The 25,936-nt window shown below is 39.2% G+C and overlaps 1 protein-coding gene across 4 annotated transcripts; it reads right to left on the reverse strand.

Annotated features, from left to right (window-relative positions):
* Positions 1-222: 222 nt before the first annotated feature.
* LOC134821637 (exocyst complex component 4-like) lies at positions 223-24,315 on the reverse strand. 4 transcript variants are annotated; one of them, XM_063832348.1, is made up of 24 exons: positions 24,037-24,313; positions 23,824-23,886; positions 23,457-23,595; positions 23,154-23,242; positions 22,679-22,755; positions 22,486-22,576; positions 22,222-22,367; positions 21,881-22,054; positions 17,698-17,784; positions 15,214-15,394; positions 14,539-14,627; positions 14,091-14,173; positions 13,880-13,983; positions 13,568-13,626; positions 12,487-12,625; positions 12,190-12,274; positions 11,946-12,043; positions 11,284-11,727; positions 10,972-11,108; positions 10,548-10,715; positions 2,000-2,118; positions 1,686-1,781; positions 1,374-1,485; positions 223-1,221 (listed from the first exon to the last, which is right to left on the reverse strand). In XM_063832348.1, the coding sequence occupies exons 1-24, from the start codon at positions 24,194-24,196 to the stop codon at positions 1,006-1,008; spliced, it is 3,156 nt and encodes a 1,051-aa protein (XP_063688418.1). In that variant the 5' UTR covers positions 24,197-24,313; the 3' UTR covers positions 223-1,005. The 4 variants fall into 4 exon arrangements, with proteins under 4 accessions (XP_063688418.1, XP_063688412.1, XP_063688424.1 ...); XM_063832342.1 differs by having other exon boundaries at positions 13,568-13,635; XM_063832354.1 differs by lacking the exon at positions 11,284-11,727 and having other exon boundaries at positions 13,568-13,635; positions 24,037-24,315.
* Positions 24,316-25,936: the final 1,621 nt, after the last annotated feature.

Consider the following 25,936-nt stretch of genomic DNA (forward strand, 5'->3'; position numbering starts at 1 on the left):
GCTTATTTTCCACTGGCAATATGATATCATATTGTCGGGCAAAGTTATCTGTTGACCGCAAGCCGAGAAGGGATACCATACAGTGCTCACCCTTAGTTGTTAACAAACATATAGCTGTTTCATCATATAGAATGTGCTTGAGTAAGATCATGGAACATTGTGCCCAAATATAGTGTCAACACTGATGCGTTACCTATATTCAGAAGAAATAAAAGTGTCGCATTTAATGAAAATATAATGATCATTAATTAAAGCAATATCAGATTTGTATTCACATCAATTAGTACACATTTCAATAAACTGATGTTACCCAAAAAAGCTTAACGAGAAAGGATTTCGAAAATGACGCCTACTCAATTTACTAAATCATCAAAGTTAATTTACAAAAACAGAACTAAAAATAAACGTACCGAACTAAAAATGGATGCCATACAATGCGGATATCCCATAACAACGGTGCGGCACTGAAGTTAGCCCGTAGCAAACGATACAAAATTTCACTGTACGATATCATATCAAACACTTATCCGATATCAGAGCAAGGTTACACCTGTATTACAGTAATGAGTAAGTAAGAACTGCAGGGATTCTTGTACTATTCTGTGGTGTCTATACGATTACGTAGTGGACTAATGGTAGTCGGTACGAGCACACTGACCATATCATGAATCCTGATCGTAACAACATTCCTTTCCCATGATAGTGCTGTGGTTATCAGTGCTGCAGCAGGAATCGCTGAGCAGTCCGTGAGTAACGCCTATAGGACTAGATAATCCGGCTCAACAACAACATACCTGAACACGCCCAATTATGATAACTATGTATGTATACTTTGGCTCAAATTTCAACTCCCAGCGGAGTTATGCGTCACCAGCTAAATCACATGACGTCATAAACTATATTTCTGTCCCCTTTCCACATTCTGCATTCTGTACATGATCACAACATGAACGACAAGTCTCCAACTGTCAGGAACAAACAGTCCTGTCTCCATCCTGTGAACTCTCACAGATCAGTCCCGTTAGATTTCTCCTCACTGCTACTATCCGACTCATTCTCCATGATCTCGTTTAGTTTCACCAAATGTAAGTTGAGCTGCTTCTCAGATCGCTTGTTGTTGTTCTTGCTGCTGCGGTTACTCCGGTAGTACAGCTGTATCAACTCTACGTACTCTGACTTGGTGAAACGCTTCTGTTGTTCCACTATATTTCGTAGGATCTCCTGGAGGAATGGGTAAATTAGTGTTTGTTGTTTTTGTCGCGATCAATGTTATGTTAAGCAATCACAAAAACTTTACCACCCAAAGATTAACACTACAGTTTATAAAAAATATTAATTTCGGTGGAGTTGTTTGTATTCTGCAGTTGTTTTACCTCAGGCTTCTGATAGAGGAGTTCGTAGTAGAACCTTGCTCGCTCCAGCTCGAGTTCGTGTGTAAGCGTTATATTTGTTAGGTTTTGTTGTAAAGCCAGGATATTTCGAGACCTGAAAAAATCAAACACTGTCATGTACGTTACGAAGCCACATGTCCTTTTTAGGTCGACCTAGTTAAACAGATTCTGTGTCTTTGTAATAATAACTTTTGTAACTATATGCCGGATGCCAACACAAACCTACTCTATGCCCATAAATGGGCACTAAGTTTTCAAAGAATTCGATGAAATAATTTAGGATTCAGGACTCACATTTTCTTGAGACCGCCGTTATTTATCTCTTTGATGTAACTAGCGTTGCTGATTATGACGCTGCTCATGATGTAGCCTAACCCCTCAAATAGGAACCTGAACAGGAAATTAGATAAATAATTAAGAAAAACATACAAGTTTATCTATCTGTACCTACTACCTAGTGTTGATTTGATGAATGAGATGGTAAATTTTCATCAGACGAATCTAATCACATGCGAAATGTTTCTAAAATTTAACGAGAACCGTGATCAAACACAGCCTTAATGTGGACGGTGGACCTTGAAAAAAGAGAAACAGGTTGGTTATCTTACTTGGTGTGGGATAGAGGGAGGAAGTCTCTTATCTTCTCCTCTAGTTGAGATAAGAACTTGTTGAGAAGGGTAACTCCGCTGTCTGGGTCCGAGTTAACCATGTCAACTTTGTACTCTTGCTGCAAAATAAGGCGGGTTGAGGTGACGAAATTTAAAGCATAACTAGGCTATATGGAGGCATGTCTATGCCAAAGTTTATTTACAAAGGTTTCAGCAACCCTTGAAGATCTGCTTAAACAGAAACCATTTGCATGGTAAACTTTACGTTAAAAATAAAATTATTTCCAGTATTTACTAGATAAATTAAAGTACAGATAGATAGATATAGCACAATTAGTCACACTAAAATTTACAAACTAAGCATGATAGGTAATTGTGATATCAGAATATATGACTCTCCTAAATCATAATACTTGAATTGTTCATAATAATAAATAATCGAAATAATCGAGATAATCGAGATAATAAATAATTGAATTGTTCATAATAATAAATATATATCAGCGTTCAGAGCAATAAGTTTTTGTTTATCATTCTACTTCTAGGTACTTCATTCAAATAGCAGCTTCGTGACCAATCAGAAATAATCTGAAATCTTCAAATATTAGAGGTAGACTGCAAAGTTACATCAGATGGAAATCGCAGCAGGCGAAAAGATTGCCATTATCATCCCGAGAGGTATCTGGATCAAATGGCCGGAAGAAATTAGTGTTGTCCTATAGTTTAACGATTGGTCGAGAGTTTGCCTGATGTATGCAGGTAATTTAGAGACCAGTTTGTGCTGTGGTAGGTTGTTCTGCTATTTTTACCCTTTTTTGACGCACCAGCTTCTTAACAAAATCCCTAAATTCGCTGCAGATGATTAGAAATGACAAGGAATTAAATGCAGATTGAATCAATGGGATTACATATACATTTGAGAACTGAATACAGTCCAAGCCTGTATAGGACTTTTTCCAACCACCATTTTCCAATAAGCCTATCGTAACATTATAGCTTACGGATGATATAAGAACGAAATCATTTAAGACCGTCATCGCCATCATGAACAAGATTCCTTTTCGAATGTTCCTATTGGAGACTTCAGATGAAGCGGTGTCAAAGTTCTTCAAATGACGAATAGTAAGAACACTGAAAGATCCTCCGATAAAGATAAACAGACAACCGAAGCCACTTTTAGTGTACATTAACGGTAAATGAATTTCTTTTATGTAAGTTTCATTCCTTGGAAAGAATGTTTGGACGACTCTGGCGTAAGCCAAGGGTTTCTGAAAACAATCTATTATGGTTGATGAAACCCAGATCAAGAAAGATAACCCAAGGACCACCGAGAAAACTATATTTCGTTTTCTGGCAGAGGATAAAGGATAAACTATGCTTATATATCTAGCAACACAAAGAACGACCAGTAAATCCATTTCAAATTTGCTTAAGTTAAGTAAAAATTTATTTGTAAGAGAAGTCCATGTGATGAAGCTGAAGTCCAAGAGCGACGAGATGTAATAGTAGTCATCTTCATCCAGGGGTGAAAGGAGTTTTGGGATGAGAACCAAAGGTAAGTAAAGACTTTTGAGCTGATCAATCAAGCTCACAAACAGTTCAACATAATTGTAGCAGATGTTTTCTTTTGTTTTGAGTGGTAGGCGATAATGAAGGGGTTGAGTAAAATTCCGATAAGTAAGCAGAAGATGAACAGTATGGCGAAGAAGTAGTTCAGGAACACATCCCAGTTGTTGGCCTCTCTTAAGACAGGATATTGATATAGATCAAGGGTCACATTATAGTATTTCGCTTCAGCTTTTCCAAAGATAGCCATTACCTGTTTTGTTGATAGAATAATAGGATGTGTTATTTTATCAAAATATAAACATGGATGTTAGACGTCATGTTGCGCTAATAAATAAACGAAATAATACGTTAAGGATTGGGTGATCAATTTAGAATAACCACACGTACGTCGTACAGCCATTGATATAGTTGCACACGAAACTACTCTAAAAATAATAACTCCCTCGTTTCTAGTCGACTGAAGTCTAAGCGTATAATAAACAGACGCCTAATAACCAGCAGATAATTGGCACAGAGCATGCTAACTATTTGCACGTGGAGTAATTATTTGCACGTGGAGTAAGTACAGATGGGGAGGAATATTTTTTAATTTAGTAAATAAATAACAGCAGCTGTTCTACCTACCTATGTCACCTATGTTGAGATTCGTTAAGCTTTAACAGGGCCATCACATTGTGTGACCGCCCCACAGAGAGGAGATCTCTCTGTCATTCCTCCAGCAAAGCAGCGAGTTTGAGTTCTGAGGAGTGTAGCCCCTGATAGGCGGTGTATCCGGAAGAGATAGCATGAACTGGGTGAGCTGCGATTTGAAATGCTCTCGGTCGCCGATGGAATTCAAATGGTAAGGCATTGCATTCCACAATTTTGGACCTGACTTGACTTACTGACTTAGGGCGGCTTCAACGTCCGAACAAAATTTTGGGCCTATGACTGCAAATGAATTATCACACAGTGACTGATTTGCTGCTGAGCTGTGTCTACATGCAGATTGAATGACTGCAAGGTTTCCAAAACGTGGCCTGGAGACAAACTGCACGTTAATGTCGTTGCTGGTATGGTGATGGAGAATCTTCCACATATGAAGTAAAATGAACCGCTCCCTGCGACGCTGTAGAGACATCAAAGATAGCCGTTGAAGACGGTCCCAATAATGGAGATCACGCATTCCAGTAATTCTTGCGGTGAAAGCTTTCTGTACGCTTTCAAGCTCCTGGATGTCACATATTTTGGAGGAGTGCCATAGCGGGCAACAGTATTCCATTAGACTACGAACGATCGACTTGTAAAGCGTAAGCATTATGACTGGAGATCTGGTCTGAAAGACACTGAAAACCCAGGCAGCTTTTTGTCGAGCCTTGTTTGCTGCGGTCATAATGTGGGGTTGCCAAGATAGATCGTTGGAGACGAGAACCCCGAGGTCTCTTAGTTGACCTACAGGTGCGAGTGACTTGTCTTTGGATACTGAGTACTGCAACTGGTATAGTTCACTAACAAAAGGAAGTTCGACGAGAGCACTACGCGACGTCGATTGTGTCTGTGACACATGTACTCAAACTTGTCTTTATGTAGTGCCATATTGTTTCGTTCAGACCATTTTATGACACTCTTCAAGTCGTTTTGTAAGACAGATACGTCTTGTTCAGAGGTTACCGATATTGAAACACGAGTGTCGTCTGCAAAGCATCTGATGATGGCTTCAGTTATGCAATGCTCAATATCATTGATGAAAATAAGGAACAAGATCGGCCCGTGGACTGTTCCCTGAGGGACACCACTAATGATCAGAGCGAGAAATGACAAGTGGTCGTCGACCACTACAGCTTGCTTCCGGTCTGACAGAAAAGATTCAATCCATTTGATGATTTTTGGATTTAAGCCATAGAGGTGAAGTTTCCTGATCAACAATTTGTGATCAACTTTGTCAAACGCTTTACGCTTTAGCGTAATCAAGATAATATATAGCATCAAAGTCAGCTTTGTTGGTTAATGACTCAAAAACGTCGTCGAAATGGTGGAGAAGTTGTGTAAGGCAGCTGCGCCCTGATCTAAAGCCATGCTGTTTGCTACAGATCAAGTTGTTCATTTCTAGATGTAAGACTAGCTTTTTCCTTATGATTTTCTCAATCACCTTGATTATATGGGAGGTGGGTGAAATTGGCCTGTAGTTGGAAGGAAATGCCTTGCTATCTTTCTTATGGAGCGGAGAAACGTTGGAGTACTTATAAAATGAAGGTACTTCTCCAGATGCAAGGGATTTTGACCAGATCAGATGAATAGGAATCGCCATAGCATCTTTGCAATTCTTCAGTAGAGCAACTGGGATCTCATCAGGACCAGATGAAGCATTTGGATTAATATCATCAATAGCCTCGATAACATCACTGATATAGAATTCCAGAATCTGATCCGTGAACGGATATGTTAAATCCGGAGGAGGGAATGATGCAGCGTCTAACTCAGTTTTGGAGGGGTCGCTAAATACGGATAGAAACTGGTTTTGTAAAAGGTCTGCCATTTCCTTAGGATGAGAGCTGATGTTACTGTTCTTATCGAACAGCATGCTGATATTCGTTTTCTTTTTTGAAAACTTCTTGGCATAACTATAAAAGTACTTCGAGTTTGCTTTTACTTTTGCTGCAGCCTGCTCTTCGCGATGCTGAAGGGTCTTGTTAATAGCATCACGAATTCCTATGTGGGTCAAAGCAAGCTTGTTTTGAAGAGATTTCAAACGAGTACTAGGGCAGTGAACGTCGTTCTCAGCATCACGAAGGTCCTTTTGAAGCTTGCGTTTCTTTCTAGAAGGAATCCGGACAAGTGATGCTTGCTTGTTTTTGGGAGGAATTTTCTAGGTTCTCTCATTATGACTGTCTGACTAATAATTGTATTTTTTACTCTCCATACCACTGGGTAACCAGGTAACGAGGTACTCACGGGGCAGCAGGCAATCCCTCGTGGTAAATATACAGCTGTGGGACCCCTTGAATTAAGACTTGGAGTACAACCTCCTCCCTCTCTCACAATAGACTAAACCTCCTCCTTCTCTCACATCTACACTTCATGCTGCTAATGGCAACAGGCTCCTATGATTATAATATGTCGAATAGAGTGTATAAACTCTAGTCTATAAATATACTTGAGAGTTGAGACTGAGGTATAATGAATTCTTCAACTTTTGAGATTATCAAATTCGTGATTTTATTACACTTAATGTTAATCAAAGTAGGCACACTTGTACTTTTAACAGTGCTTATCTGCTTAGGGTAGCTAGGCGACATAATTGTAATCTTGTGGGTCCACCAAAACAGCACTGGCGCAATGTGGGGAGTTCACATAATATGCCTAGTATCCATATAATATACATCGATTAGCTCTCGAGTCTCGATCCAGGGGCTGAAAGTCGAGCCTTTGCCATACCCCAGGCATCAGTGTAGTTAAATCCGTATTTTTTAAATACGTCAAAAATGCAATACGCATTTTTTGCCAAAAATTGACGTATTTTCTAATCCCTGGATCTGTTGCACAAATCATGCCACGTACCTTTTGATCTTTTGGCTTTTGTAAATATGGTTTCAAATTTTCATCACGTTATCAACCTGGGGTTCGAATTATCCTGGGTATGTGATTGAATTATGAATTACAGCCCATATGAGATGTATGTGATGTATAGATAAGGGGATTAGGAACCAACATTTTTCTACTTCATTGATTCATTCACGTGAGTGGGTAGAAATCTCGCGAATTTGTTATCATGCGATTTTTGTTCGTTGCAGCTTAGGTCATTCAGATCGCATCATGTTAGTTTAACTAGATAAGATTAATCATAAAAATATAAAATTTCACATAAATTCCCTTTCACATTATTCACATTATTCACATTATTCACATTATTCACATTATTCACATTATTCACATTATTCACATTATTCACATTATTCACATTATTCACATTATTCACATTATTCACATTATTCACATTATTCACATTATTCACATTATTCACATTATTCACATTATTCACATTATTCACATTAATCAAATTATTCACATTATTCACGTGGGCCCCCAGTAGATATGGCCAGTGAGCAGCTGATGATCCGACCCATACGAGAGTATCGTGGCACAAACACGAGACACCTCAGTGCTAAAGAAGTTGGTAGATACAACGACCTGAACCCAGAGGAGCCCATGACAGTGTGGTCAGTGCACTCTGGTGACGATATACCCGAATTGTGCAGAATACCTCAACTAGAAGCTCCCACTCAACTACCATTGAGTTTACGAACTGAAATACCGGTTGAGCCGAGTCTGAGGTGCTCATCTGTTGATAAAATGTTGAGGTGGGCTGAAGCTGTGAATTACAGTATGAGTGATGTTGACATAGTGGTTGGTAGGAGTATGATAAGAATGTTATGTCAGACTCCCTACCATAGAGGAAAAGGGTGGACGGTTAAGTTATACAAATACAAGAACACCCTGTACCTTCAGAATGCCGAAGAACGCTATGGTTATTGGACAGATGCTGACGCGTATACACAGTGCAACTGGGGTCAAGTATTCGAGGACGTGATGAAGACAGGAGGCAGGAGAACGCCAGGATATGCGTGCGAGGACGTGGATATCAGGATGACACGACTTGTCCAACTAGGTCCTCTAAAGCTTCTCACCAACTCTAGCATCGACTGTCAATTACCAGGGGATAACCAGGATGTCTTGGAGAACTACGTTGATATAAAAACAGCCGTAGTAAGTGAAACAGAATGGGAACGTGTAAAATTTGAGAGGTTTACATCCAGGTATTTCTGGGCTCACTGTGCTCCTATTGGAATAAACACAGTCTACGTTGGACGTAAAACAAGAGAGGGAGACCTCAGAGAAATACAGATATTCACGATGAGGGATTTGGAGAGGGCTGGATCAAACCACTGGCGACCAGAATGCATGCTGTCCTTCCTAGAGGTTCTGCTGAGTTGGGTACAAGATAAGACAAGTAATGATATGACGTATAGTCTCACTTATGATGGTCAGGTATTTAATGATCCTGTGAGGCTAGTTCCTGAGGAGCAGGATGATTTGGTGAGGATTGTAAAGGCGAGTTTTCCAGAAGAGTAAAACGGTGCTATTAATGGGTCATAGCCCAGCGACAGACTGTTACGTACCCAACACTTAAGAATGGACTTACGTCGACAAGACCTCGGCAATCGTACCTTAATTGTCTGCTCCTAGTCACTAAACTGTTAACTTTATAGATAAACTCAAATATGAACTTTGCTTCAATTTCATCAAACTTTTTAAAATGTAAAAATTCATTTATTTACTCATTAGCTGAGAAAAAAATTGATCACAACAATTTTGACATCGAAATTTATATAAAAATATGTGTAAGTATGCCCTTTGTCGTCATTTCATATAGAATTTAGATCAAGCAGCCAAAAGCTTTCCGGATATCACGAATATCAAGCTCTTTCTTTCAGAATCCAATAAGGTCTGTTATCTGTAGGCACTAGGTCTGTAGGCACTAGGTCTGTAGGCACTAGGTCTGTAGGCACTAGGTCTGTAGGCACTAGGTCTGTAGGCACTAGGTCTGTAGGCACTAGGTCTGTAGGCACTAGGTCTGTAGGCACTAGGTCTGTAGGCACTAGGTCTGTAGGCACTAGGTCTGTAGGCACTAGGTCTGTAGGCACTAGGTCTGTAGGCACTAGGTCTGTAGGCACTAGGTCTGTAGGCACTAGGTCTGTAGGCTCTAGGTCTGTAGGCACTAGGTCTGTAGGCACTAGGTCTGTAGGCACTAGGTCTGTAGGCACTAGGTCTGTAGGCACTAGGTCTGTAGGCACTAGGTCTGTAGGCACTAGCCACTAGGTCTGTAGGCACTAGGTCTGTAGGCACTAGGTCTGTAGGCACTAGGTCTGTAGGCACTAGGTCTGTAGGCACTAGGTCTGTAGGCACTAGGTCTGTAGGCACTAGGTCTGTAGGCACTAGGTCTGTAGGCACTAGGTCTGTAGGCACTAGGTCTGTAGGCTCTAGGTCTGTAGGCACTAGGTCTGTAGGCACTAGGTCTGTAGGCACTAGGTCTGTAGGCACTAGGTCTGTAGGCACTAGGTCTGTAGGCACTAGGTCTGTAGGCACTAGCCACTAGGTCTGTAGGCACTAGGTCTGTAGGCACTAGGTCTGTAGGCACTAGGTCTGTAGGCACTAGGTCTGTAGGCACTAGGTCTGTAGGCACTAGGTCTGTAGGCACTAGGTCTGTAGGCACTAGGTCTGTAGGCACTAGGTCTGTAGGCACTAGGTCTGTAGGCACTAGGTCTGTAGGCACTAGGTCTGTAGGCACTAGGTCTGTAGGCACTAGGTCTGTAGGCACTAGGTCTGTAGGCACTAGGTCTGTAGGCACTAGGTCTGTAGGCACTAGGTCTGTAGGCACTAGGTCTGTAGGCACTAGGTATGTAGGCACTAGGTATGTAGGCACTAGGTATGTAGGTAGTACTAGTACTAAGGTCTGTTATCTGTATGCACTAGTAGGTAGTAGCTTAGTAGGTAGTACTAGTACTAAGGTCTGTTATCTGAAGGCACTAGGTAGTACTTGTTTCCACTCCAGAGGTGGTGGTCTAAACCATATGTATGAGGGAATTAGTGAATCTCTACTTGTCGTATGACAACAGCTACAGTTATTTTATTCCAAATAATCAGTAAAACTTTAACTTAGCAATAGCATTAAATAACTGTGTACGTGCTTTCAGATCGGCAGATAATTGCTGCAATCTGCGGGGAGTAATTGCACGTGGGGTACGTGTCATCAACCTAAAGTAGAGAAAATCATTGAAAAGCAGCTATAAAAGAGGCCACTGGGTAACTTCTCCTCGTGGCGGTAGAACAGCTGAAGGCAATCTTGAAATCCATACCCACCGCAGTAATTTGGAGAAGGGTAATAACCTGGAAATAAATAGCACTACAACAGAAAGTGTGTACAAAAGTAGCTAATATAAACCTTTCTTAGTACGATGAGGAGATGGTAGTAACACTGAACCCTGATCTCCAAGTAAAGGATCATCAGGCAGTCTTCTGCTAACTGCAGCAGTTCGTTCATCCGCTCGTTTAACAAGTTCCTGCAGTCCTCCAACAGCTTCATGTTACTTCCCGTTAACTGATCTTGTAGCTGATATTATGAGAGGTTAATTATGTATATTATGAGAGGTTAATTAGAGTAAACTTTGGAAATGGGAGAGAATAATATAAGAAGTAGGGAAATTGTTAGAGGAGGATAGGAGGTTATTTTTCTGAAACTTGGCCCTGCATTTTAAATTTAGCCCGGTCTCTCTATTGTAGCTCACTGCTTAGGTATTCTAGCAATGTACACAAGTAGTGTTAGGGCGGCGATATCAAATTAACACATACTAAAATTACTTAGTTACCTCTTTATCACATTGGAGGTTTTCAGCAAAGTTGTCAACGTATTGAATAAGCCAGTTAATACTGTCTTGTAGCTGAGCTAGCTGTATTAACCGTTCACTGTCCGCTATCATAGCATCTTTGTCTAGAATATCTTTACCTGTGTTTAATGCAGGCTGAGTAGAGTTTTACTTTTAAGTTGATTAAATACCCTGATCACGTGATCTCGATTAGATTAAATCGGGTGTGGCATAAACTGAAGAAACAAATAATTTTAAAGCTATCCTCAATTTAATGAGTTGACCCGATGAAATGGAAAGTGAAGGGCGTCTCACAAGATGAGTAAGAGGTGAATGATGATGAGGAGAGTTGTGAATCATCGTTACATGAGTTATCACGCGACGTTTCTGTCGAGGTGACGTCAGAGTCTTCACCATATGTAATTTGTTTTACAATCTTGTAGTCGTTTGAATTTTGCATTTCTCCCATTTCTATTTCGTACGTTGTGTGTTTCGTTGGAAGTTTTTTGTAAAGATTTTGCTGTAATAAACTTGAACTGTCCGTCAGTTCACTGCTTGATGAAGAGATCTCACTTCGCGGTGACGTGATTTGAGAACGAGGTGACGTGATTTGAGAACGAGGTGACGTCACGTTAGAGAATGGTGACGTCACGTTAGAGCGAGGTGAAACAACGCACATCTCATCAACAGAGTGTGACATGTGTGAAGCTATGTTACAGATAATGTGACATGATGTATGACAGGGAGGGTGGAGTGTAACTGAAATAAGTGAGGTAATTAATGGTTGGCTTGTCTAATTTAATGATTATCTAATTATCTAATTTAATAATAATTAAATGAATGTTTGATGGATGATTACCCTATCTAACTAAATTTATCACCAGATATCTCAATATGTTACAATAGCAAGGAAACAATACAGCTATTTGATAATTACAAGAAGATAACAAATGGTAACTAAATGATAACATTCCTACCGAGATGGATACTGATAGCAGTAACAAGTTGTGCGTGTGTGGACGTCTGTTCAGTTAGCCCTCCTTTGTTAAATACCTCTGGCCAAGCTGGCAGCTCTCTGTGAGGAATATGGGGTTAGCACTGAAACATGAGCTGCTTAAAATGGGGGTTACTTGAATTTCTTTCTCTTGTGATCATCTTAAATTTCTAACATAACAGTTAATAAAAATTACTGCAACAATCTGAATTTACTCTAAAGCGTACTTGATAATTTGTTTCAGTTTTTCGTCCTTGAACCAAATGTGGCAAACAGTCTGATTAGCTCCGATCACGTTAATCCCAACAATGTCTGGTAGAAAATATTCTTTACAGAACAAACACAAAGTACATTAATAGAGTAGGTTAGTTTTTCTAACTACGGGTGGAGATATAAATTTGAATGACCATAAAAGTTTCAAATCATCGTAAAACTTATGTATGGTAAAACTGAAAAGGGGGACATTCAAAAGTTTAATGGAATAGAACTAATGGAATAAGACTGAAATTGGAAGTTTAACCCACTGCTGAAAGTGTTGTGACAAATCTTCTTGTAAGACTTGAGGACCTCGTAGATAATATCCAGGAACTTGTTACAATACTTAGGCATCCTGTTCATTAGGGATCTTAGCTCTGCTAGCTCCTCCTGCACCTTCAGTGTACCCTGACATGAAGTTAGGTCAGTTACCAGGCATGTTACCAGGCATGTTACCAGGCATGTTACCAGGCATGTTACCAGGCATGTTACCAGACATGTTACCAGGCATGTTACCAGGCATGTTACCAGGCATGTTACCAGACATGTTACCAGGCATGTTATCAGGCATGTTATCAGGCATGTTACCAGGCATGTTACCAGGCATGTTACCAGACATGTTACCAGACATGTTACCAGGCATGTTACCAGGCATGATACCAGACATGTTACCAGGCATGTTACCAGGCATGTTACCAGACATGTTACCAGGCATGTTATCAGGCATGTTATCAGGCATGTTATCAGGCATGTTACCAGGCATGATACCAGACATGTTACCAGACATGTTACCAGGCATGTTACCAGGCATGATACCAGACATGTTACCAGGCATGTTACCAGGCATGTTACCAGGCATGTTACCAGGCATGTTACCAGACATGTTACCAGGCATGTTACCAGGCATGTTATCAGGCATGTTACCAGGCATGTTACCAGGCATGTTACCAGACATGTTACCAGGCATGTTATCAGGCATGTTACCAGGCATGTTACCAGGCATGTTATCAGGCATGTTACCAGGCATGTTACCAGGCATGTTACCAGGCATGTTACCAGACATGTTACCAGTAGATCGGTAACGGCGGTAACTGCAGGTTCATCATTCATCAGTTTTATGTGCGCAATAGAATGTATACGCGAATGCGAGAAATTGTTTTGATTTGAAAATTTGTTGTCATAATTCTACAAAATATCCTTTTGTAGTGACATTTACGACACATAATTATCGATATAAAACGAAAAGATAAACCAATGTATTGTTTAAAACTAACAATGATCAGTAACCGGCAGATACCGTACATTAATTGAAATGAGCTCCAGAAATGTTAAGTAGAGAGGGAGACTGACCTGAAGAAGAGGACGGGGCCAGCCTATCTTGGTGGAGGGTAACTTAACCATGTTCAAACCTGAATTACCTGGCCACGGTTAGCAAAACGTCAGTTACAATACTTAATTACCTTCATTCTAACTCGCTCAAGTTATGATTAATTCAACCAAATAAATAATACACTGAAAAAAACATAATTCAAACTAAGCGAAACTTTAATTTCGATTAGAGGATCATTTCAACATTTCAACGACACGTGGTGTGACGTCACAATTAACAAAGCTGATATTATAAAAGTGACAGTTTCAGGATTGATGGGAGAAATAACGAACCCTCAGTTGCCTCAGCAATGTGCTTCTTAACCTTCCCCTGAAGGGTAGGCAGGAACTTGTTATCCACAAACTCGTTCAGGAAGTGCTGCAGTGGAATAAGCTGACTGAAATATGAGGAATTTTAAGAAAATTTATTCACCGTCGACCACTTTAATGTTGATGGATTATAACTTTAAATTTAAGTCTAAATAAGATAACAATCGCAACTAACGTTCCGGTCATGTTGATAACGTTGTTGATCTCCCTGATAAAGTTGGTGATCTGTTTGAAGACCAGAGTGATATTGTGAGGACTCTGAAACAACACATGTTACACATAATCATCACATAATATGCAGAGACAACAAATACTACGACTCCGCAACTGCCTAAATTTGCTTTAGGTGCAGCAAGAGTGCTGCAAATTTGACGAATATTGCGGTTTGATTGGCAAAGTTTGAAGAATTCTCTTCAGTTAGACAAAAGACAGGCTAATCTGTATAACAAAGAAGGTTCAAGACAATGTTTCACAGGGAGTTCCCAGACATTCCAGAATCCAGATGTATTGCAGAATTACACACACAGAATATCTGATACATTTATTTATAAGTTATAACCAAACTATCTAATTGCGTTACTAAAGTGATACGATTTGAATCTGTTGAAAATTGCGATCAACACCTTCTGACATAGAGCTGGTAGTTCGTAGGCTGTGGCGGCTGTATCACTGTTATACTGCTGTGTCCTGCACTCAGACGACCTTGTTAAACCTGCAGTGGTTACCAGTTACCAGTTACCAGTTACCAGTTACCAGTTACCAGTTACCAGTTACCAGTTACCAGTTACCAGTTACCAGTTACCAGTTACCAGTTACCGGTTAGTATTTACAAGTTACCAGTTACCAGTTACCAGTTACCAGTTACCAGTTACAAGTTACCAGTTACCAGTTACCAGTTACCAGTTACCAGTTATCAGTTACCAGTTACCAGTTACCGGTTAGTATTTACCAGTTACCAGTTACCAGTTACCAGTTACCAATTACCAGTTACAAGTTACCAGTTACCAGTTACCAGTTACCAGTTACCAGTTACCAGTTACCAGTTACCAGTTACCAGTTACCAGTTACCAGTTATCAGTTACAAGTTATCAGTTTCAAGTTATCAGTTACAAGTTACCAGTTACCAGTTACCAGTGGTTACTATTTACCAGTTGTTACCAGGCACCAATAGTTGTTACCACTGTCGTTATTCTAATAAATCATAAATGTAAAGACCACGTGGCTAGTACAGCTGTACAAGTAACAAGGCAGAAAGTAATCAATAGATAATTAGATGTGAACCACGTGGAAACACCTACCTGTAGCACTTGACTCGAATGAGAAGAGACTAGGCTGTACTTTCTCAGGTCTCCGACCACTCCGTGCGAAGAAGACGGACATGTCGTTCTTAGCAGCCACGTAGGAGATAGGGGCTGAGGTGAGAGTCTGGGCTGTCACATCCTCGTCTACAGCTAGGTAGTCTCTCAGCAGGTACTCTACCTGTGGGGTGACACGTGGTGTGACGTCATGACACGTGGTGTGACGTCATGACACGTGGTGTGACGTCATGACACGTAGTGTGATGTTATGACACGTGGTGTGACGTCATGACACGTGGTGTGACGTCATGACACGTGGTGTGACGTCATGACACGTGGTGTGACGTCATGACACGTAGTGTGATGTTATGACACGTGGTGTGACGTCATGACACGTGGTGTGACGTCATGGCACGTGGTGTGACGTCATGACTCGTGGTGTGACGTCATGACACGCGGTGTGACGTCATGACACGTGGTGTGACGTCATGACACGTGGTGTGACGTCATGGCACGTGTTGTGACGTCATGACACGCGGTGTGACGTCACATCTCGTGACCAGTCACGGTGCTGTGAGGGAGATGTATTGTTAAGCAAGTATGTACTTAGTAGAGCTACGGTGGTTTGTGATTGTTCATTTTGTGCGATGTTTGTTTCATGCGGGACTGGCTTTTTCATCTTCTCGATTCGTAGCAGAATTCTCGAGACTGTAGATCGTTAATTTCCGGCTCAAGAAAAAGCGAATTAAATGACAGCCACTATTATAATTGAAATAGATGGTGGTATTGTTACAAGTTTAACTAACTCAGTATCATATTTCACCCGAAATGACTGGCTAATTCCGTAGTTGTACCAGCAATAATAAGATAGCAGATGTGTCAGACAAATGCAACTTCAATGAGGCTAACTCGCAGTTTAGGACGTTTAGCGGTTTCAAATTTATTTGAACAGTTCGTAGGTTAAAGACAAAATATGAATGTTGTAACTGAAGAAGGTCTGAATGTTGCTCGGTGTTACTTACACAGGTCTGAATGTTGCTCGGTGTTACTTACACAGGTCTGAATGTTGCTCGGTGTAACTTACACAGGTCTGAATGTTGCTCGGTGTTACTTACACAAGTCTGAATGTTGCTCGGTGTTACTTACACAGGTCTGAATGTTGCTCGGTGTTACTTACACAGGTTTGAATGTTGCTCGGTGTTACTTACACAGGTTTGAATGTTGCTCGGTGTTACTTACACAGGTTTGAATGTTGCTCGGTGTTACTTACACAGGTCTGAATGTTGCTCGGTGTTACTTACACAGGTCTGAATGTTGCTCGGTGTTACTTACACAGGTCTGAATGTTGCTCGGTGTCACTTACACAGGTCTGAATGTTGCTCGGTGTTACTTACACAGGTTTGAATGTTGCTCGGTGTTACTTACACAGGTTTGAATGTTGCTCGGTGTTACTTACACAGGTCTGAATGTTGCTCGGTGTTACTTACACAGGTCTGAATGTTGCTCGGTGTTACTTACACAGGTCTGAATGTTGCTCGGTGTCACTTACACAGGTCTGAATGTTGCTCGGTGTTACTTACACAGGTTTGAATGTTGCTCGGTGTTACTTACACAGGTTTGAATGTTGCTCGGTGTTACTTACACAGGTCTGAATGTTGCTCGGTGTTACTTACACAAGTCTGAATGTTGCTCGGTGTTACTTACACAGGTCTGAATGTTGCTCGGTGTCACTTACACAGGTCTGAATGTTGCTCGGTGTTACTTACACAGGTTTGAATGTTGCTCGGTGTTACTTACACAGGTTTGAATGTTGCTCGGTGTTACTCACACAGGTTTGAATGTTGCTCGGTGTTACTTACACAGGTCTGAATGTTGCTCGGTGTTACTTACACAGGTCTGAATGTTGCTCGGTGTTACTTACACAGGTCTGAATGTTGCTCGGTGTTACTTACACAGGTCTGAATGTTGCTCGGTGTTACTGACACAGGTCTGAATGTTGCTCGGTGTTACTTACACAGGTCTGAATGTTGCTCGGTGTTACTTACACAGGTTTGAATGTTGCTCGGTGTTACTTACACAGGTCTGAATGTTGCTCGGTGTTACTTACACAAGTCTGAATGTTGCTCGGTGTTACTTACACAGGTCTGAATGTTGCTCGGTGTTACTTACACAGGTCTGAATGTTGCTCGGTGTTACTTACACAGGTCTGAATGTTGCTCGGTGTCACTTACATAGGTCTTAATGTTGCACGTTGTTACTTACACAGGTCTGAATGTCATGTTGCTCGGTTTTAATTACACAGGTCTGAATGTTGCTCGGTGTTACTTACACAGGTCTGAATGTTGCTCGGTGTTACTTACACAGGTCTGAATGTTGCTCGGTGTTACTTACACAGGTCTGAATGTTGCTCGGTGTTACTTACACAGGTCTTAATGTTGCTCGGTGTTACTTACACAGGTCTGAATGTTGCTCAGTGTTACTTACACATGTCTGAATGTTGCTCCAGACTCTGCTGTTGGAATATCGGTTTGCTTGACTGCTGAACCTCAGGTGCTCTATCGCGTTTATCACCTGAAAATAATCATTAGATGTTATAATAAAAATCAGGCCTAAATTTAAATGTTTTTAGGAAAGCTCATCTTACTTTTTCACAGAAAGGTGGCTGAATCAATTATTGATTTACTTGAATCTTTGTGTCAGTGGACCTATTGAACTTAATGTTGAGTAGCTTACAATAAATACAATGAAGAGAGCTACCTAAGGAAACAGATGTTACTTTCCAATTTATTGTTTGCTCTATCTGTTACATTGGGGACAGGAGAGAAAGTAGTACTTTTCACACAAAATTGTTGCAATTTCGACTATTACGTATGTGCTCCTCCCCCCATAGAGAGTACATCAAACTGTTTTGTTTGTAAACGATAGCGAGATATATAATGCAATACGGATAGGATCACGCTTTTGTGCCACTCTTCTAACAAATTTGGACCATATTTTGCGCAAGTACAAATTACAACATTTAAGTATTAGTTTATTAATAATTTCTGTCTGTAAGACCTTGTTTACCAAAACAATAATAATACTATGCTTCCTAATTATATTGATTATAGCTTCGCTAAGTTTATTGATTATAATATTATGTTCTCTAATTATTTAGAGTATATAATAAATATATGTCTACCTTATAATTCGATAGTTTCTCTTTGTACGTACGTACGACCGCCCACGTGCAAATTATAAAGTTGCATAGCAACGGGCCGGGGATGGAAATGCGAACGTGCACCTGCAATGAATATTGGCATGAGATTATGATCGTTTTATTGTTATTTCGTAGTGTTTAGTGCGAGTAACATTTTAAGGGGGCATACCCCAATCTGTCCAGACCTAATGACCTCATAAGCAGTTCAGTGACCTTCTAGCGCACCGTTTCCACACAAAAAAAAATATTTTGAGAATACCCATTTTTGTAATCGAGCATTTCCTGGTTAAGAGTGCAATTTTCGGAAAAAATTATTTTGTGGTTGAGACGCTATAAGTTAATCATTTCTTGCGGTATCGGGTTGAAATTTTGCTCGCCGTTTATTCACATCTATGTCAAGGTGTGTGTAAAATCTTGATATCGTATCTAAAAAGGCTGGTGTGTTATGAATTTTTAAAGTCAAAAAGCTAAAATTGTCCTTTTCAGTTAATCATTTCTTGCGGTATCGGGTTGAAATTTTGCTCGCCGTTCATTCACATCTATGTCAAGGTGTGTGTAAAATCTTGATATCGTATCTAAAAAGGCTGGTGTGTTATGAATTTTAAAAGTCAAAAAGCTAAAATTGTCCTTTTCAGGCTTATTTTAACAATAAGTCAGTCAGGGAAGATCGGATTATTTGATACTTGACATCAAATTGTTCTCTGAATTCTGGCACAGTTTTTGATGCCCTCAAAAATGTTTTTACTCATTCACCTTCTAATCTATTGGACCTCAAAGCCAAACAACAAATTTAGGCACATTTTCGTTTTTAATATTTACTGATTTTTCTAAAATTTTGATAGGAATGTGCTAGTGACTTTTTGAAGGGTGCAAAATAACCGCAACTAGCACATTTATATATGAGTTATGAACAACAAAACACCCTAAAATGCTTCCCTTTGAAGTTATGGGAGAAAATGTGATTTTTTATCTGCAAAGCCAAAAAATCATGAGTAAAAACATTTTTGAGGGCATCAAAAACTGTGCCAGAATTCAGAGAACAATTTGATGTCAAGCATCAAATAATCCGATCTTCCCTGACTGACTTATTGTTAAAATAAGCCTGAAAAGGACAATTTTAGCTTTTTGACTTTTAAAATTCATAACACACCAGCCTTTTTAGATACGATATCAAGATTTTACACACACCTTGACATAGATGTGAATAAACGGCGAGCAAAATTTCAACCCGATACCGCAAGAAATGATTAACTTATAGCGTCTCAACCAAAAATTATTTTTTCCGAAAATTGCACTCTTAACCAGGAAATGGTCGATTACAAAAATGGGAATTCTCAAAATAATTTTTTTTGTGTGGAAACGGTGCGCTAGAAGGTCACTGAACTGCCTATGAGGTCATTTGGTCTGGACGGCACAAACCACTGTTTTGGGGTATGCCCCCTTAATGGGCTGTATCTTCGGTTGTGATGGATATTTTTTGATGCGATGAAAACTGACTATCAAAGAATACAATTAGCTTCCTCCCTGTGACCACGGGCTTTCTAGCATTATATAATATATGTAAAATAATTACACTGTGTAAATGAGCTAAGTAAATAGTTCTGAATACAGCGTTATTATAGACTAATTTAGTCTGATCCTCCCCTTGCTCTACAAGCCATGTCTCTAGTACATATTATATATTATATAGATGTATATTGTACACAATAAAATATATGTATATATTATATCGTGTACAATATACATTTTGCTTCTTTCCCTGTAGACTCCGGGTCAGAGAATTATTACTGAGACCCCTCTAATTGAGATCATTTATAACCGTGGTTTGATTGTTTGACGTATCATACCAGTTTTCTTTAAAGACTATTAACATGACGATGTGCTATTTTAAGAAAATTCGAAAATTCTTAAAAGCTTTTTTATATTTTTAAGAGCTTTAAAGCTTTGTTTTATATCATTCCCAGAAAGCACCCGTTCACCTCTCCCGTTGTGTAACATTATAACAAGTGCCTTCAGATTTAACTCCTCCAATGACTCCAAGTTCTCTTACTGTTTTCTCTAACGGAACCAACTATGGCATTAAGAGCGATGGACTGAGATACATATGGACAGCGTATCATATCTGTGTTATGGTTTCATCCCTCATTGGGAATTCGATTGTTCTTCTGGCAACCGTCAAATATAACGCTCTGAAACTCCACAAGTTCATCGTAACCATTATCCAGCATATAGCTGTTTGTGATCTGATAGTTAGCGTCACTGCCGTGCTACCAAAGGTGCTAGCACTTTTAGCAGATGGCTGGATATTTGGAAATGTGTTGTGCCATGTGATGGCCTATTCCATGTACTATTTCAACGCAGTAGCTTTGCTCCTGATTTGTACGCTGAGCACTAGTAAGCTTGTAATATTGAAGTTTCCTATTCGTTCCAGAACGCTGATGACCGGCGCAGGTCATAAAATCTGCACGGGGATATGGGTCACAGTCCTGACAATATTCACACCCCTCATGGTCCTCTCGGCTATCAACGGGGAGATCATATTTGACTACAGGTTGTACGCCTGCAAGTACGGATGGCATGCTGAGTTTTGGAAGTGGCTAAGACCGGTGATTGTCGTTTTGATTATTACAGTTCCAAACTTGATTGTGATAGCCACGATAGTTCCGCTGTTGATGTACTTGCTGAGAGCTAAGCGAGCTGCAAAGAACAGCGGTAAAACTCAAAGATGGCGAGGGATTGTGACAGTGTTTTCACCGTTACCATCTACTGCATCTCAATATTACCATATGCAGCATACACCTTCATACGCAAGACTAAAGCGGCTTTTGTAATGGATCCTCACGGATATTTTGAAAACCAGTTCAGTCGAATAGTCGCATCTTTCATTTTTCTGAACACCCTCTGCAACTTCTACATCTACTTGCTGACTATTCCAAGTTTTAGACGCTTTCTTTGGTACCGGATACAGATGATTAGAAGCTCAGTCAACAGTATGTTGTACCAAGGTAATGTAAATAGTACATTGGTAATGTAAATAAATTGTCTTTGGAGGATAGGCGTTTAAACTTTAAAGCTTCCAATCGATTATTTAGTATTTTACAATACTATGATTTGTTTGTAGTACTTATGGCATCAAAATTCTAACAGGCAGAGAAGAGCCAGCGGTCGAAGCAAATTCAAAGGATGATACGGGAGGAATTCAGCAGACGACTGTGTAACACCGATGAAGCGACGAAAGTGATAGACATTCTTAACATTCTCCATGTTAAACTAAAATGGAATAATTTTACTTTTGATTTGCTGTTTTTAATGATCTTCAAGTTTTAGATCTCTATTTATTTCACGTGATCTTACATTTTTCGTACAATCTTTTGACAAATTTGTTTCTTTCAACTGCCTAACTTATTAACAAAGTATCGGTGAAATACTAATTATCTTGTAAAACAATACCAAATAAATTCTACTTACCACGTGATGCGAAGCAGCAACAGCCCTGTACTTTGCAAAACATTCCTCCAGGAGCTCCGGGAACAGGGTAGGCTGGTTGTCTATCTGATTAGTCAGCCTCTTCTTGTACAGGAGGTCCTGTGCCGTGTTGTTGAGAATACTCCGCAGTTCTGACTCCATGTTCTTCTCTAAAACCTAGGGTGATATTCCTCAACGTTAAATTACGATAAAACTTACAAAACTCGGCGGTGTGGGATTATAATTTCACTTACATGATATATTGCTGACTGAAACTAACATTATCGAAGGTCTAATTATAACAGTTGTAATAATTGGAATTATAATCGTTTAGAATTATTCACCTCCTCAGTTTCGTCAAGTCTGTCAAGTTGTTGGAGACTCTGGATTAGTAACTTCAGGAACTTGTACGTGTCTTCCTCGGGATCTTTTGTCAAATCCTCCTCCTCGTCCTCGTACTCCTCCTCGTTATCCATTTCCGGGGGCTCGCCTGGAGTTTTAGTATCTAAACATGGCGAATACTCATTTATCACCAGGGTGCAATTAGGAGAATTTATGATTATCTCTAAAGATATATCTCTAAATAAATCTTAATAGTTCTTATGTACCGCTTCTGAATAGCTGCACTTTCTCTTTAGCCGACGGAGCTTTAAGATAAAGGTGGTTTTGTAGTTGTTGTATCAGTTCCAAGTGTAACGTCTGAAATATGTTTTTGCGGTTGAGATGCTGGAAATGAATCTGCGTGATGCATACAAATAAGTTAATATCGATAAAGAATGGTGACAATTCTACGAAGCTCACATCTTTCCTCTTCTTCAGCTCATCTTTGATATCTTTTAGGGCGTCGACGCTTGACAAATTTCCTTCCAGTAGAGCCACTGAAATATTATCATTTTCTTTGTTAACGACTTGGTGAGGCATTTAATTCTGTGTACGGCATTTTAAAAGCCATACAACTTTATATTACCAGAGATGGCCGCAAATCTCGTCGATCGATCTGATCTTGCAAATTGCTTGATTTGTTGATTCTACAACTTCCACAAAATAAACGCGCGTGACTATCTCTGAGACTGAGCGCGTTACGCACAGCACCATAGAAAATTCTGCTGTTTATGACCACAGCTCAAAATGACAGTATAGTAATAATTGTTCGTCGAAACATAATGAAGCAATTTTAAATTCACCGAACGACAACCGTCAATAATTGACAATACGTCAAGGTCTTGAGTAGGCGGTGAAACTACATCAAAATATTATAACATTATAGGGGGTCTACCGTTAGTTTTAAGAAGTTTAGTAGCATGCTGGTAATGCTTGTGTTTAATGTAAGCGTCTAAAACTCCCGACACTTCTCTTACTTTGTCTCTGAGGGATACAGGTGAATTTACAAATGATACTAGGAGTTTTAACAGTTGACGTACAAATAACAAATTCTATTCGATAGGCATTGAAGGGCTTATAACAAACGTCACAAAATATGACAACTCGTGGTCAAAGAATGTTGTCAGCTTTTAAATATTTTACAAAAGTATTTTCACAATGCATACAATGCTGTACAACAATGTCATCTGTGACTTACATTCTGGCTAAAAGGTCGAGAATCTGCCCGTTTGTAACACTGTCGAGATACAGCCGTTTGAGATCTTCGCGTTGACATTGTAACGACGTTTTACATCTGTCTATCTTTTCTTTGCAAGATTTTATCTTTCCCTGTGCAACTGAAAAAATGAGTGGTTTGTTGAAAAATCCTCTCACAAATAAGAACGAACAGATTACAGTGTATATAATATACATAATTTAGTTCCCAATTACGATGAACTTGCACTGCCAGTTATAATAGAGTTTTATCCGCTTTAATGTATTTGAATTATATTAGGTAGTTAGGTATTGTACTTTATGACTTAATGTCATGAATGATTTTTTTTAATCCAAGGGTTACTACTCACATTTAATTCTGTCCAAAACATTTGAGTAAACCTCAGGAATCTGCTTCAGTGCATTGTGATTATCTGAAGAAACAACTTTAATTCCTGATATTGAGATATTGCAGTAAAAGAAGAAAACTCACAAATATGTGAGTTCAACGTTATCTATACTGGCTCTGATGATAATTATAAAGAAATTCCCAACTTAAATCACCTCGATCAGCTAATTCTTACCAGTTAACTGCTCATTAATTTTAGCGTCTATCTGTTGGAACTCGCTGATGTTCTTGTTCTTGGTCCTGTTGACATCACACTGTAACTCCTGGGCCTGTAAGGACACTATCACATTCAGGAGGTGGGACTCATTTTCAGACTCTGAGGACAGATAGCTCATCACACTTCTGTCACACTACTGTCACTCTACTGTCACCCTTCTGTCACAGAACTTTCCTGTTACAACAAGTTCTTCAGTTCATGTCATGGACTTATTTCTGCATCCTATTAGAGTGCTATTAGGATAATAGTGGGATAACACAATAACAACAAATTGTAAGAGACAAATTAAACAGTTGTTATGTTTCTTGGACAAAATTTGTATTGATCCCGTTTGTTGCGACAAGGAAAAGGCTCTTATCAGGAAAGGAATTATTCAACGTTTCAATGTGAAAACATCGTATTCATGATAAAAAAAGATTTTTATCAAAAATTCAAAACATAAAAAGATAAATCTGAGACAAAAATAGTGTATAATTATATATTTTTAATTCAATTAAAATTGGATACAAAAAAGTCATAAAAAACAACAATAAATTCAAATTCAAAATCGAAATCAAATCGAAATCAAATCGAAATCAAATCGAAATCAAATCAAAATCAAAATCAAAATCAAAATCAAAATCAAAATCAAAATCAAAATCAAAATCAAATCAAAATCAAATCAAAATCAAATCAAAATCAAGTCAAAATCAAAATCAAAATCAAAATCAAATCAAATTAAAATCAAAATCAAATCAAAATCAAATCAAAATCAAATCAAAATCAAATCAAAATCAAATCAAAATCAAATCAAAATCAAATCAAAATCAAAATCAAAATCAAATTAAAATCAAGAGCAACTTGGAATATCTATATTTTATTTATAGTTGTAGTCAGCTTAGTTGTACTGAATATAGACCTGCTCAATAACCCAGTTCTTAACACGGCTAAACCATGATTTGAAATAAAACCTTCCCTGTAAGCCTTTGCCTTCTCTATTAGACACTATGACCTTGGTCCCATCAGGTGTGGTCCCTGACAGTATAAAGTAGAAATGCATGTCACGTGCTAAGAAAGTGTTGTGGAAATGTATACCAGTCCCTTCATAGTCCTCATCTGCTCGGCACAGTTTGTACTTAAACTTATAGTATTCTCTACTCTGACAGGAACTCTTCAATATACACATCTTCCTGGCTTATCGCACTCTGGAGCAGTCGGATGGTTGAAAAAGAAATGATGTTTATGAGTAGAACCAGTTGCTTCCTCTACACATGTTTCTTCTGGTATAAGAAGGTTGTCACTACAAGAACATAAATCGTCGTCTTCCCTGATGCATTTCAGGATGTTAATAAAATTTGGCAACTTATAATCCCTAAATCTAGAAAAATGACGATGATCAGTTGAATGGGTCAAACCGGTCAATATCATGTCCACATATTGAGGACACACTTTCTGTATGTGATTATTCCTGCAACCGTTCCTTAGTGCAGCTAGGAAGCTTTTTTCTTCGGTTTCTTGGACTGGAAGACGGCTATAGTGTAAGTCTAAGAAATCCACTACATCAAACATTGATATGACTCTACCATTGATGATTCCATTTATTATGCTATCTAATTGGCTGCAGTATAACATAAGTTGAGCGTATTTCCATCCATCAAAAACCACGTTTGACTCAGCCGTTTCCTTATAAAGTTTCAATATGAAGCTATGATCTTCTGGCTTCAGTTCTTTCAAGCTAAATAGGCATTCAAACAGCTGATCGATGTGGAACTGATGTTGAGACCTACAAATTTTTAGATCAAGGTTTTTTAGCAAAAACTTCATGTTATCATCAAGGGATTCTTGGAAGACAATATTGTATAACATTGAGTTCACAAAA

Source organism: Bolinopsis microptera, chromosome 1 (assembly GCF_026151205.1).
Source record: "Bolinopsis microptera isolate Bmic1 chromosome 1, MBARI_Bmic_1.0, whole genome shotgun sequence".
In the NCBI taxonomy this organism is placed as follows: Eukaryota; Metazoa; Ctenophora; class Tentaculata; order Lobata; family Bolinopsidae; genus Bolinopsis; species Bolinopsis microptera.